At 34.1% G+C, this 15748-nt stretch overlaps 2 protein-coding genes across 6 annotated transcripts in view; one reads left to right on the top strand and one right to left on the bottom strand.

Annotated features, from left to right (window-relative positions):
- Positions 1-522: 522 nt before the first annotated feature.
- Positions 523-3130, bottom strand: LOC142522567 (protein FAR1-RELATED SEQUENCE 5-like). The gene is made up of 3 exons (XM_075626029.1): positions 859-3130; positions 698-762; positions 523-623 (listed from the first exon to the last, which is right to left on the bottom strand). The coding sequence occupies exons 1-3, from the start codon at positions 3018-3020 to the stop codon at positions 604-606; spliced, it is 2247 nt and encodes a 748-aa protein (XP_075482144.1). The 5' UTR covers positions 3021-3130; the 3' UTR covers positions 523-603.
- Positions 3131-4526: 1396 nt separating this feature from the next.
- Positions 4527-15748, top strand: part of LOC142523242 (protein DA1-like) — a 29758-nt gene continuing 18536 nt past the window's right edge. For 3 of the 5 annotated variants that reach the window (XR_012814606.1, XR_012814607.1, XR_012814608.1), the window contains exons 1-4: positions 4527-4654; positions 10874-11451; positions 12094-12361; positions 12576-12657. Coding sequence is in view for 2 of the 5 variants with exons in the window: in XM_075626968.1 (XP_075483083.1) it covers positions 12251-12361; positions 12576-12657 (193 nt within the window). In the remaining 3 variants the exon portion in view is untranslated. The remainder of the gene's footprint in view (positions 4655-10873; positions 11452-12093; positions 12362-12575; positions 12658-15748) is intronic. The other 2 variants (XM_075626968.1, XM_075626969.1) reach the window with 2 other exon arrangements.

Genomic DNA, 15748 nt, shown 5'->3' on the forward strand with positions numbered 1-15748 from the left:
GTTATGTTAAAAACAATCTCCATTTTGTTGTCTTCCTATTTAGTTTCCAAGCATGTCATTTAGACAATGTAGTAGAAGATTCAAAAAGCAAAAGCTATTTGTTTCCAAGCATGTCATTCTGCTTTGTCTACTGTCATCCAAGCAGAAGCTATTTGTTTCCAAGCTATTTAAAAAGCAAAAGCTATTTGTTTCCAGCATACAAGTTTTATGTGGAAAGCAGCATACAAGCAGCATATCTGTCATGGACTCCTGAAAAAAAAACCTTACATTGTAGATGTCTACTGTATTACATTCAATTGTTTGTATTCTTAAACACCCAAGAAAACAGTAACCAACTTGGAACTGAACTTCTTATGCTTTATTCATTTGCCATTGAGATATTCTCCAGTGAGATGACATTGGCGTCTGCTTGGATCCATTTGTTGACTGTAGAATTTATTTGCAGCAAGGTTACTTCTATCTTCGACACAGATATCAAACCAAACACTGAAAACACAGATATATGAGAACTCAGATTTATGTATATTTATGTATATGAAACAAAGCACTATAAAATGGTTACCCCCATCGCACATATACAACTTGATAAAATAATAACCTTTATCAAATCCAGTTGTTAGAACCTATAAAATTCAAAACAATTATTAATAAAAAAAATATTGATGATTAACAACATGTATTTAGAGATTTAAATTACCATCTATCGATCCAAAATCTTCGTCATCTGAGCTTTGTTGTTCGTTTTTATTATTAATAGTTGACCTGAAAAACGTTGAGTATGCCACCATATATTAATTTTGATGATTAACCAAATATATACAAAAATACTAAAAATATACATTGGTGATAAACACATACCCGTCTTGCAAATTTGGACAGTTACGCTTGTCATGCTGCACACCTCGGCGTCCACACCCACGACATTTTCTTCCCTGTGTGGTTGCCTTCTCCTTTGATGACTTTAATCTCTTACCACATCCCTTTGTTCTAATTTTTTGAGGATCAACGATACCAATAGCCCTATATGTGGCTCTTCTACATTGACTTCCACCGCTTACTGTTGTAGTCATATTCAAATCTTTCATTTCGTTGCCAATATAATCAAACTGTGCGTTCAAGAAATTTGTTCCCTCAACAGTCAATGATGCAATATCAACTAATGCAGAAGCTTTATAGGATAACCTCAAATGTCTTGACATCAAACATCTTTCTGGAGCTTCAACCACATTTTGCTCATCTGTAGGAAAAAATTCTACATTCTTTGCAGCTTGCGTCCAACGTTTCAGTATATATTTATCAGGCAAATGAAAGACTTGGTTTATACGAAAAAATGCTAACATATGCCTGCATGGAATGCCCTCAAACTGAAATTTCATACAACTGCACAATATATCATCCCCTTGTATGACATGTGTAAGCACTCTTGGTTTCGAAGAAGAAGAAGCTTGAAAATTCATCACCTTGTAAATCCCAAACTCATTTCCCACAGATTCTATTTGCACGTAATAACCATGACTCTGACTCATTTCTTCTAGAAACTCCAACCATTTCTTTTTCGTGTAAACCGTCACCATCTGAGATTCCATTGGCCATTTGGACTGTAGCTTGGGACGCTCATTCATATCGATATGATCTGCAACTAACTCATTGTGTCTTTGGTGCCGAAGTGCCTTATTGAAACGAATGATAAAATCCATCAATGAGTTCTTGCTAGATATATATCTCTTGAAAAAAGCATGTGAACTTTCGGACCGCTGGCTACTTGACATACCCGCAGAAAATACATGATTAAAATATGCTGGTACCCATTTATGTCGCAACTCAAACATCAACGACAGCCAATCATGTTGTTCCAAGTTAGCATTATACATAGCAGCTTCCCAGGAACTCTCAAATTCCTCATCTGTGGAGGAATGTAGAATGTCATTCCTTATGTTTTCGTAGTGATCACGGAAAGTCACTGGGTTTAATTTCTCAGAGAATTTGTTCAGTATATGCCACAAACAATATCGGTGTGTTGTTTGAGGAAAAACTTGTGATATGGCTTTTGTCAGAGCAGGATCTTGGTCAGTGATAATCAAGTTTGGGGCACCTTGACACATGGCTTCTAGGAATTTATTAAGCAACCAAACAAAAGAATCTGTTTTTTCGTCACTCAACAATCCACAACCAAAAAGAATGGTATGATGATGATGATTAACTCCTACAAATGGTGCGAAAATCATCCCATATTTGTTGGTGTTGTATGTAGTATCAAACACAACTACGTCACCAAAAGCAGTGTATGCCCTTCTTGACACATGATCAGTCCAAAAACACCTGGTAAATCTGTTGTCCGAGTCAGTCTCATAATCAAAAAAGAACAATGAATTCTTCGCTTTCTCAGATTCGAAGAAATCGACCAATGTTTCTGCATCAATACCCTTATGCTCATCCCTAACACTTTTCTCGTAGTTTCTGATATCTCTTTCTATGAAACCTACATGTTCAGGCCCTCCAGACTCTATCTCAAATAATCTCATTTGTTGACAAGTTGGCACATTGGCTTCTGCAAATTGTTGACTCAACATTTTTTTTGATGCAGAAATACCACGATGCGAGCGTAACAAATGCACCTTCGACGGAGTCGATAATGGATGATTATGACTTTCAATGAAGGTACTGACAACCCAACCTGGACCTGTTTGTTCCTTGACAACTGAAATCTTGGACAAACATCCGGTTCTAGTCTCACCACGAGCTTTTTCTTTTCTTGGTTGATCATTTTTTGTCTGTTTGCTCCATCGAATATCATCTGTATGCCCTTCTTTAAAGCATACAAATTTCTTCCATATAATTTCGTTCGTTTTCTTACTTTTCTTGCTATTACTCATTCTCGCGCTAAAACCGGATTCTCGGGCATATTGGTTGTAGAATGAGAATGCATCCTCTAACGAATCAAATCTCATACCAATCTGGGGTTTCTGATCATCACCGACTTGGGGGATGTACGATTGTTCATCTCCACTATATTGATCCATTTCATCTACAGTGGCGCTAGGCAGATGTGGGGTGGTGCTCGAAAATCTTTGCGGGCGGTAAGGTGTTGGCGAGGATTGTCTGGGGATTAACCGAGCACGGTGGATTAGCGATGGTAACAATAAAATCATATGAGAAACGACATCAAGTATAAAATATATTTAAAAAAAACATACATCTTCTCCAGATACATAAATAGCTAGATCATCAACACCATTTCCTAGTGCAATTAGTTAAATATGCAAACTTACACTTGACAAACATTAAAGAACCTGTATGCCAAAACACTAAAAGATTTAAATGCACCAGAAATGAATAAATTGTAGGAGCAGAGACAGGGTTGGAACAAATACTACAAGTTAGTGGTAGAATGTGAACTGAGAGAAGGGTTAGAACAAATAATCCGACGGCTTTTACAAATAGCAGGATCACTGCACACAAACATTAAAGAACCTGTATGCCAATATACCGGAAACCTTCAAAATCATAAATTGGAAATTTCTTCGGAATATGAAATTTAGAACTACATCGATTTACCTTCTGATTTCGGAATATTTGCCCGCACGAGATCTCCAAAATTACGCTCAATCTTCTTAACGTAAAGATTTGAGCGTAGGTAGGAGAAGAAATTTGGGCGAAGGTGGGAGAAGAAATTTGGGCGTACGTGGGTTATGTTTCATTTTCTTGTTTTTTTTTAAATTATTTAAAAATAAATAAAAAAATACATTCCACCTGGGCGCCAGCACAGCGCCAGCTGTGCAGGCGCCCATGTTACCCTGCACCCAAGGGGTGCATGGTAACATCCCCCTATATATTTATGCTCCCAGTTGTTCTTAGTTCACTAACTGTATAAACGTTTAGTAGATAACAACACACGACTTATGCTATATAACCAACAGCCTCCACATATGTATGCCTCAAGCTTAAAACAAAAATGATTTGATGGCCTCGGGCTTAACAAAAAAAGATTTTATAATTAAATAATATTCATTTTATTGAATAATAAATTAAAATTCAGCTAATAGACAATATTATTGAATATCATAAAAAAAAATAGGCAACTAGAATCACAATTTACTAAATTTTTCTAGTCATGTATATGATTTTAGAGATTTATTAATTTATGTACTGACGAGATCATACTTTTTTACAATAGTCTTTAGTTTTTAAAAATTATTTATTTAACACATTGGTCAAACGAAAATGTCACAGAAAAGTTATAAATTTATCGAATATTAATTTATGAATATTTTTCTATATATCGAAGGAATAGATTCATAAAAAGTAAAATTGAAATACCAAAGGAACTGTAAAAATAAAATTCAAAGCTCAATGGATAATTTTGTAACAATGAAAAGGACTATTTCATGCAAATTTTCTTTTAGTTTAAGAGAATAATAATTTATAAAAATTATCAATGCAATTATTGGAATATATTTTTAAATGATTTTCTCATTTGTATGTGTTATTTTATTTAAGGCCCAAGTGACAGAGAACTTTACCTATTAATGGAACCAAATTGTCCGAGTCAAAATCTAGTGTGTTTTAATTTAATTTTGTTTTATCGTCAGAATCTTTGTATCTGACAGAAAATTTGTTCCTATCCGTACTAAATGAAACATTTTCAGGATATTTTGTTTTTGTTGTGAAAAAGTAAAAATTTATGGTAAAAAGTAAAAATCTCAAACTCTCAAAATTTACCAAACTACACACTTTATAATATTTTTCTCTCTACTCAATTGTGATTCTCTTCACAAATGAGATATCTATTTATAGGAAATCTTTACAAATAATCCAAAAATAAAATACATCATTACCTACATCATCACACACTAATTTTCAATATTTACAACTCTTATTTTCAACATTCAAATATTCAACATTCAAATATTCAATACACACATTTTAAATATTATTTTCCAATACTCCCCCTTGTGATGATGATCATGATATGATGATGTCTTCATTACGTGTTTTTGTACTGCCTCGTTAAAAACCTTACTTGGAAAAACCCATTGGGATAAAAACCATAGTAAAGGAAAAAGAGTGCAGTCACGTAAACTCTCCCTGATGTTGACAGGAACAATTCTTCACAAATTTCGTAGATTGCGCATCCCAATATTATATATGTGCTTTCTGAATATTGACGTAGGAAGTGCCTTTGTGAAGAGATCTGATGACTTTTCACTTGATTGAATGTGACGAACATCAATACATCTATTCTTCTCAAGCTTCTTGGTGAATGCGAAGAACTTAGGAGGAATATGATTAGTTTTGTCGCTTTTTATGTATCCTTCTTTCATTTGAGCAACACATGCAGCATTATCTTCATATAGTATCACAGGCTTCTCATCAGATGATAATCCGCATGAAATTTGGATATGTTGGGTCATTGATTTTAACCACACACATTCACGACTTGCTTCATGTAGTGCAATAATCTCGGCATGATTTGATGAAGTTGTTACGAGCGTTTGTTTTTGAGAACGCCAAGATATTGCAGTGCCTCCACGAGTAAATACATATCCAGTTTGGGAACGTGCCTTGTGTGGATCAGATAAGTATCCAGCATCAGCATAACCAATTATACTTGGATTAGCATCTTTTGAATACAAAAGTCCCAAGTCTGTCGTTCCTCATAGATAACTGAATATATGTTTAATTCCGTTCCAGTGTCTCTTTGTTGGATATGTGCTAAATCTTGCCAACAGATTCACGGCAAAAGATATATCAGGCCTTGTACAATTTGTAAGGTACATAAGGGCACCGATGGCACTTAGATATGGTACTTCTGGACCAAGAATATCTTCATCATCTTCACATGGACGGAATGGATCCTTTTCTATGTTTAATGATCTAACAACCATTGAAGTACTTAAAGGATTTGCTTTATCCATATTAAAACGTTTAAGGATCTTTTCTGTATAATTTGTCTGGTGAACAAACATTCCACATTCTTTTTGTTCAATTTGTAAACCCAGACAATACTTGGTTTTTCCAAGATCCTTCATTTCAAATTCTTCCTTCAAGTATGACACAACTTCTTGAATTTCTTTATTCGTTCCAATGATGTTTAAATCATCAACATATACAGCAATAATTACGCATCCGGATGTTGTTTTCTTAATGAAAACACAAGGGCATATTGAATTATTTACATATCCCTTTTTCATCAAGTGATCACTTAGTCGATTATACCACATTCGACCTGATTGCTTTAACCCATATAATGATCTTTGTAATTTCACAGAATAACATTCCCTGGGTTTTGAACTTTGTGCTTCAGGCATCTTAATCCTTCAGGGATTTTCATATATATATTACTATCAAGTGATCCATATAAGTAAGCTGTAACAACATCCATAAGACGCATTTCTAAATTTTCAGATACCGCCAAGCTAATCAAATACCGAAACGTAATTGCATCCATCACAGGAGAATACGTTTCTTCATAATCAATTCCAGGCCTTTGAGAAAAACCTTGTGCAACAAGTCGAGCTTTATATCTTACTATTTAATTTACTCATTTCGCTTTCGAATAAAAACCCATTTGTATCCAACAGGTTTTACAGCTTCAGGTGTAAGGACTATAGGTCCAAAAACATTACGTTTATTTAGCGAATTTAATTCAACCTGGATGACATCTTTCCATTTTATCCAATCCTGCCGATTTTTACATTCACCAAAAGATTTTGGTTCATGATCTTCGTTATCATTTATGATGTCGATTGCCACATTATAAGAAAATATATCATCAATTTCATCTATATCTTTTCGGTTCCATATTTTTCCAGTATTAATATAATTGATAGAGATTTCATGATTCTCGTCAGTTTGTGGTTCTGACAGAACATTTTCATCATCATGTGTTTCTTCAGGAACACCATTCTCTATTTTGTGATCATCATGTGTTTCTTCAGAAACGTCATTCTTTATTTTGTGATCATCGTGTTTCTCTATGAATTTTCTTTTTCGAGGATTTTTATCCTTGGAACCGACTGGCCTTCCACGCTTCAGGCGTTTAATGACATCATGAGTATCTTCCATTTGTTTCTTTAGAATTTCAATTCGAGCATGGGCATTTGCAGCATGTATATATGATTTAGTTACCCCTTTTGTGTCTGCAAATGCATCTGGTATTTGATTTGCTATTCTTTGCAAGTGTACAATTTGTTGTACATCTTTTTCACATTGTTTTGTTCTTGGATCCAGATGTAACAATGATGATACATACCATGTAATTTCATTTTCGGTATGTTTCTGTTCTCCCCCTAACATTGGGAAGATTTCCTCATTAAAATGACAATCAGCAAAACGTGCTGTGAACACGTCGCCTGTCTGAGGTTCAAGATATCGAATGATTGATGGACTATCATAACCGATATAAATTCCAACCTTTCTTTGAGGTCCCATTTTCTTTCGTTGCGGTGGTGCAATAGGCACATACACCATACATCCAAAAATTCTCAGATGAGAAATGTCTGGTTCTTTACCAAATGCAAGCTGCAATGGGGAGTATTTATGATATGCACTTGGTCTGATGCGAATTAATGAAGCAGCGTGTAAAATTGCATGTCCCCATATAGAAATAGGGAGCTTTGTTTTCATAATCATTGGTCTAGCAATCATTTGCAGACGTTTAATCAATGATTCAGCCAATCCATTCTGTGTATGTACATGAGCAACATGATGCTCAACAATGATTCCCATAGACATACAATAATCATTGAAAGTTTGGGAAGTAAATTCACCAGCATTATCAAGTCTAATTTTCTTGATTGTATAATCGGGAAATTGATTCCTCAATTTTATTATTTGAGCAAGTAATCTTGCAAATGCAACATTTCGAGTTGATAATAAACATACATGTGACCATCTGCTGGAGGCATCAATCAATACCATAAAGTATCTGAATGGTCCACATGGTGGATGGATTGGTCCACAAATATCACCCTGAATACGTTCAAGAAACATTGGTGATTCAGTTTGGATTTTGACTGGTGATGGTCTTATAATAAGTTTTCCAAGAGAACATGCTTTACATTGAAACTTATTATTCTGAAAGATCTTCTGGTCTTTCAGTGGATGACCATGTGTATTTTCTATAATTCTTCGCATCATTGTTGAACCAGGATGTCCCAATCGATCATGCCAATTGGTTAATATCGAAGAATTATCAACTACCATGTTTGATTCAATGGGACTTATATGTGTATAATGCAATCCAGTAGGGAGCATTGGTAGTTTTTCAATCACATATTTCTTTCCTGATTTATATGTGATAAGACACATATATTTCTCATTCCCTTCATTCATTGTTTGAGTATCATACCCATGGGAATATATATCATTAAAACTCAACAAATTTCTTTTCGATTGTGGTGAATATAAAGCATCATTGATCAAAAATTTTGTTCCATTAGGTAACAAAAATTGTGCTTTACCACATCCTTTAATCAAGTCTACAGGACCTGATATTGTATTCACCGTTGTTTTTGTTGGTTTTAGTTCCAAGAAATATCTTTTATCTCGGAGGATAGTGTGCGTTGTACCACTATCGGGTATGCAAACTTCAGCTTTGCTCATAGCATTTTCCATATTTGAACTTCAAAAAAATATGCAATGAAATAAATTACTTGCAATATATATTTAAATATAACACAAATCATAATTATACAATAAAACATTATTCTATGAATACATGAAAAATAGATTATTGTACATTTATATTCTACCATTATATTGTTCATTTTCAGAGAAATCGTTGAGAAAATCTGCAAGCATCAATATTGTTCATTTCTATCCCACCAACATATTGATCATTTCCAGAGAAATCATTCATAAAATCACCAGCATCAAAATGAGTTGAATCACTCAAACGGTCACTGCGTTCAGTGAAGTTGGTCTCCTTTTCTTTCCCCTTTAATGATTCTTTATAAAGTTTACAAAGGTGCTCAGGGGCTCGACAAACTTTGGACCAATGTCCTGGAGTACCACATCTGTAACAAGAACTTTCATATCTTTTTGAGTGCTTCTCATTAACACTTGTATTCTCATGATGCCTTTTCTGTGGATGGTTTGGGACGTTCTTTTGAGATGAGTTATAAAAATAACTATCTCGATTATTTTCAAAACCACGGCCTTGACCACGACCACGGCCAATTCCACGCCCACGTCCACGACCTCGACCTCGACCAAAACCTTGTCTTTGAATTTGATTTTGGTTTTCAGGTTTAAATTTATTTTTACTTACAGCATTTACTTCTGGAAATGCTGTTGATCCAGTGGGTCGGGACTGATGATTTCTCATTAATAGCTCGTTGTTTTTTTCCGCCACAAGAAGACAGGCGATGAGTTCAGAATATCTCGCGAATCCACGTACTCTATATTGTTGCTGTAGAGTAATATTTGATGCATGAAACGTGGAAAATGTTTTTTCAAGCATCTCAGATTCTGTGACCTCATGTCCACAAAATTTTAATTGCGAGATTATTCTATACATCGCCGAATTGTAATCACTGACTTTTTTAAAGTCTTGGAATCTCAATGTATTCCATTCATCCCGGACGGGTCGGAAGTATAACTTCTCTTATATGTTCGAATCTTTCTTTTAATCCCTTCCACAAAGCCATGGGATTTTTTTCAGTCAGATATTCACATTTCAATCCATCGTCGAGATGTCGACGCAAAAATATCATGGCTCTTGCCTTTTCTTGTGACGTGCATATGTCATTTTCTTTAATGGTCTCGCTTAGACCCAATGACTCAAGATGCATTTCTACATCTAGAGTCCATGGCATATAATTCTTTCCCGTGATGTCGAGCGCAACAAATTCGAGCTTTGTTAAATTTGACATGGTGGTACTAAAAAAAATTACGATGCATTTTATTAGTTAATAATTATTGCAATACAAAGTAACGGATAAACAACAAGTACAAGTATTTGTAAAAATAAAGAAAACGCACGAGGAGGATATTCTCCGATAAATACAAGACTCGTGAGTATGACAACCAAAATAATTAAAAATATCCTTGAGAAAGACATCTTCTTTTTTCTTCGAAAAATTTGATGATGAATAATTTTTAGAGAAGAATAGAAAGTTGAAGTGATGGAATGTGTTTGTGAGATCATATTTATAGGGCAAAAATTAGCCGTTTTTTACCATTTATGACCGTTGGGGTACAAAAAAAAATAAAGGTATGTATTTGTATAATTTTATGGTAATAATATGATATATATAATATTAGACATGTTTAAATAATTATGTATATCATATCATAATATTATAATGAGTGTCATAATTTATTTTGTTTAAAAACCTTATAAGCTTTTATACTTGTCGTATCCCTTACCGGGAGTGTGGGATGTCGTCTTAACATCCTCCCAGGATTTATAACAAGTTTATGAAAAATTTATTTTTATTATTTCTAATAATAACATTATATTGTATATTAAATAAATACACAATAAATAAATAACAGTAAAATAAATATAATTATTTTTGTTACCTTTTTCTTCTGTTTGGAGCTTGGAAAAGTATGTAGGACTTTTAGAGCTTCGTGCTGATAACGTGTTGTGAAAAAGTAAAAATTTATGGTAAAAAGTAAAAATCTCAAACTCTCAAAATTTACCAAACTACACACTTTATAATATTTTTCTCTCTACTCAATTGTGATTTTCTTCACAAATGAGAGATCTATTTATAGGAAATCTTTACAAATAATCCAAAAATAAAATACATCATTACCTACATCATCACACACTAATTTTCAATATTTACAACTCTTATTTTCAACATTCAAGTATTCAACATTCAAATATTCAATACACATTTTAAATATTATTTTCCAATAGTTTTTATTTATTTTTTATTCTTGGTGTGTTTTTTGAGCACATGGGAGATTAGGGGCATTCGGTAATCTTATTCTTTTTGAATTTTCTTTAGTTTCTTGTTGGGTTTGTTGAACAGTCATTCGTGATCTACTCAACCTTTTCGGTGTTAAAATTTTGAGATTTTTAAAGGAAATTCTTGGTGGGTTTATCTAACATTGGTGATCTGTGGCAGCCATCATTTTATTCGAACTTTTTATTTTTCTCATACTTTTTTTTTGCTTAAAAAGCTTTATTGGTGGGTTAATTCTGCATTAGTGATTCTTGTCATTCATCATCACAATCAACATTTCCTCTTTTCTTATCTAAGATTTATTTATTTATTTTTTGTGATGGAGGAGTTGAGAGCATAAAGACTTTGGGTCATTAAGCTAGTTAAATATTGAAAAGATTTTGCTTTTTCTTTAACGATTCGTTTTTGGATTGAAACGTTTTGGAGACTCGTTTTGGGTTATTTCCCTTTTGGTGATTTGGGTTCATTTCTTTGATCTGGAGCCTTTGGGTGCCACCACCACTCGGATTCTGGAGTATATGTTAAGAAGGTAAGACAAATGCATGACATCTTTCAATGTTTTTTGTATACTTTGTATTGTTTTGGACAACATCGAGCTGTAGCAATAATTCATTTGCAGGTTTTCTTATTCACTTTGGCTTGCAGTTCTCTTCTGTTTGATTATTTGAATAATTTGGGTTTTCTAAGAATTATATTTGTTGGTAGATACAGGCCGCTTCTATTGTTGTTTATTATTGTTATTTTTTAGCTTTAACTTTCAGAAATGAAATGTTGGTTTCTGGAATTGGTCATGCAGTTGGCCTTTTGTTTATGGTGTGCAGTATAATTGCATATTCTTTGGAGATAATATGGTGCATTACCAAATCCTATCTTCCCTTAGGTTTAAATTGGAATTTTGATCTTTTTAAAATGATGACAAAGAAAAGAGGACATGAGCTCATGTTGGCAAGAGAAAATGGCACATGAGAGCTCCATTTCACCTGCTCTTATGTTATTTATTTGCTTACATAAGAAATAAATTTGATTTGTTTTTCTTCTTTTTGCTGGTTAACTTGTCTTATTCTGATTTTGATTCTTCTACCTTTTAGGAGTCTTCTAGGAGGAATCAAATACTCATTTAATTCATCGGGGAAACCTCTAAATATAATCATTTTTATCCATTTAAATGCAGAAGAGTCTATGACTGGGTGATCCTGCATCAACAATAACTGAAGGGTGTGTAATCTGGACAGTTTTCATAGTCCAATGATAATTTTGCTTAAACAGAGAACATTCTCTGCTGTACACTGAAAAGGTTCATTGACCATGCGACCACTGCAGCTCTTCTAATGGGTTGGCTTAGTAAAATTTTCAAGGGCTCAAACCATAAAATTTCCGAGGGGCGGTATGATTGGAGATATGGAACAGATACGCTGGAGAATCACCCCTCTACCTCTTTTGTAAGATAAATTGTGTTCTTTAGTGTTTCTGCCTCTATGTCATATTATGGTCGGATATTGAAGTAGAGTTACAACTTTCAAAATAAAATATGTTAATTGTGCTCTTGGCTTGTGGTACTGTTGATGCTAATGGATTTTATTTATTTTGTTCAATTTCTTTATTTTTGGCAGTTTATTTAATGGGAAAACTTTTTCATTGTGAATCTTGATACAGGATTCATGGTCGGAAATTGAAGACATTGACCATGCTATTGCTCTCTCTCTTTCAGAAGAAGAAAAAGAGAAAACTTGTATTGGTGAGTTCTACAGAAGCTTAATTGTGTGATAAATTGGTAATTTATGAATTATAGCTTTATGAAGAGCCTTTTGATATGCGATGATCCCGCCAAGAAACTTAGATGGAGCAAATCTTTTTTCAGCTTTTATTGGATTGTTATATATGGTTTTTTCAAATGTAAATTTCGTACTTGTATGATGCGACATATTATTACTCCAGTGGGATCAGCTTACCCTTTTGTACAATCACATTTTCTACAACCACATGAGTATGAGGTTTTCTCCCTTTCTCAAGTATCATGGTTTACACAAGTTAATGTTTCATTTGCAGAAATATTTCACTTACAAAAACCAAATACTAATTATTTCTAGCCATTAGAGTATGTAGCACCTAGTCATTTCTAATTATTAAAAATGGTTGTATGTGTATATATATATATATATATACATACACATAAATTCTGTTTTCTTCTTTTATGTGTAAACAATTTATATCATTTCCATTTTTTGCGGAAAACTTTTGTGTTTATTAGAAATGTTGAATATGTGATTACAATATGATTTAATTTATGAACTACAAGAGGTAATTTTTTTTCTAAAGTTTGGTTACATCTCTGTTGTGCTGATAATATATTTACCATGAATTGTGATATGAATGGGATATATCATGATAAATTGCACTGCAACAAGGATCTTCACGCAGTGATATACTTTAGCTGAAATTAAAAAATAACATTTCAAAAAAATATATGTAAAAATGAAGAGAGTGATTACAAGTGTAACGTACCGTACTTTTTACCTCTTAAAATTTGCGGAAAAATTAAAAATTTTCTTAAAAGAGTAATCAAACTTCAATTTCGATAACGTAAACCGTACGTCCCAAAAGTAGTTGCAACAAAGATCTAAAAATAAAGTTTGACAAAAGTATTTGACATTTCATAAAAACTTAAAAACTTGGGCGGTCCTCGGGTCTAGCCTCTTGCTCAGTCCAAGCCAGCTCCTTGGTCCCCACCCCTACTCTCCTCAAATTTATCCTCACCTGCATCGATCAAGTCTAGTGAGTCTAAAGACTCAACACGTATAAACTGGAAGTAACAAGTAATACGTAATAAAATCACAAGCAACTTTAAAATAGGAAGTACATACTGAAACTTGAACTTGCATACCAAAAGCTTGAACATACGTGCATACATACATAGACGTGCCATTGTCATAAAACTTTTCTTAAACATGCTTGCATACTTGAACATACATAACTTCATCATTTTGCGTAGAGGCATGTTTCAAAGCGAGTGACCCATAACATAAATCGCCTGATCAGACTAAACCACAGTACTGGGATGACAGGGACGAATCCACTGCCACATACATAAGATCCCCGTTCATGCTTTAACGGGTGGATTGGTCCCCGTCCATGCTTTAACGCTTTCCAATCCTGATCTAAACCCGTTCATGATTTAACGGGGTGGATTGGTCCCCGTTCATGTTTTAACGCTTTCCAATCCTGATCTAAACCCATTCATGATTTAACGGGGTAGATTGGTCCCTGGTCATGCTTTACCGCTTTCCAATCCCATACATAAATTGGTCACAAGACATTTAGCATACCTCAAAAACTTAAAAGTATTTTCTTTGCACGTCGAACATACTTACTTGGCGTTGAGGGATTCGTTGGATCTCGTTCGGGATATTGCTGCACATGCTAACAGCAGCGCCTAGGCGCTTGCTGGCAGCTTGGCGGCGCTGCGGCGCTAGTCCTGCGCTAGCACACCCCAAAATTCTGCACACGAGTTCCCTATGACTTCTAATGCATGCACAACTTAACCAACCCGAGACAACACCTCGAAATTCACATGATCAACCTCATAGACACTCCTAAACACAGCAAGGTACCTCCGACGATTCCCAACGAAGCCTGCAACAAGAAATTCTCAAGAACACGTCAATAACAAAATTTTTCCAGAAAATGCAGTTTGAGCAGTTCCCCGAAAAACACCATAACTCACTCAATTTTATCCAAATATTTCGAGTTTACTGTCAAATCGAAGATATTGAAATGTTCTACATTTTATATGTTGAAAGTTTCTCCAAAAAGTCGACCGAAAAGTCGCAGTATTTAATTTGACTGCAAACTTCGAGTTTTGAGATCTAAAACATTTCAAAAGTGATCCAATCATTTTTGCTCAAACTTCTTCATAACATCCACATGTTTTTCATACAATAAACATAAAAATCATTACTATGACAAGATCGATGCAGAAACGAAAGTATATACATGCCTTTTGATAATTAAAAGTACCGAAACGACGATACCGACGCGGAGAAAGATGCGAGGTTGATCCGGGACGAACGTGGAACGATTTTTTTTGAAGAAAACACAACAAAACCTTGCTGGAATTTCAAAGGGAGGGAGCGGCTGCTCTCAAGGCCAAGAACCCTAGGTTTGCTCTCCAAAATAAAAAGGAAAGTGCAAGGTAAATAGTGTGTGTGTGTAGGCGTGAACATGTGTGTGTAAAAGTGTGTGTGTGCGTGTGTTTAGGTGATAATTAGGGAGTAAAATTGGCTTAATTCTACCATTAATGTGCTAATTAAAAGTTAACTCAATTAACAAATCAAATAAAATACTATCCCTACTAATCCTTAAATAAAAGTTCCCTAATTGAAATAAAGGGCACAAGCACAAAGTCTTTAAAGGTTGTAAAATCTTAAAATCACCTAATTAATAAATTAGGCTTTTAAAAATTTTACTAAAGCTAAATAAATTATTTAAAATGCCCCAACCTAAACTTAAAATAAAATACCACATTTAAAAATTGTCAAAATGTCACCGGTCTCCTTTCCTCGATCCCGCATCGAATAATCGCCTGAAACATGAAACTCGATAAAACAATTAACGTGCATAAAATAAACATTAAAATAATGCAATTTAATAAATCATGCATCACTAAAAATCATTTTAAATTTAAATAAATGATTTAACAATTAAATAAATGCATGGATTTTACGTGTACTGATTTTGGGCTCTACAGTTCGTCCCCCACTTATATAAATTTCGTCCTCGAAATTAAATCTTACCAAACAGTTCTGGGTAGCGGTTCCTCATATCTGTCT

This window comes from Primulina tabacum, chromosome 13, assembly GCF_025594145.1.
Source record: "Primulina tabacum isolate GXHZ01 chromosome 13, ASM2559414v2, whole genome shotgun sequence".
Lineage (NCBI taxonomy): Eukaryota > Viridiplantae > Streptophyta > Magnoliopsida > Lamiales > Gesneriaceae > Primulina > Primulina tabacum.

Excerpts from the sequence above, each read along its gene's own strand:
- LOC142522567 (XM_075626029.1), bottom strand. The coding sequence starts at position 3,020 with ATGGATCAATATAGTGGAGATGAACAATCGTACATCCCCCAAGTCGGT. Across the intron at positions 763-858 it reads TGTCCAAATTTGCAAGACGG|GTCAACTATTAATAATAAAA; the intron begins GTATGTGTTTAT and ends AACGTTTTTCAG. Across the intron at positions 624-697 it reads AGATTTTGGATCGATAGATG|GTTCTAACAACTGGATTTGA; the intron begins GTAATTTAAATC and ends TGAATTTTATAG.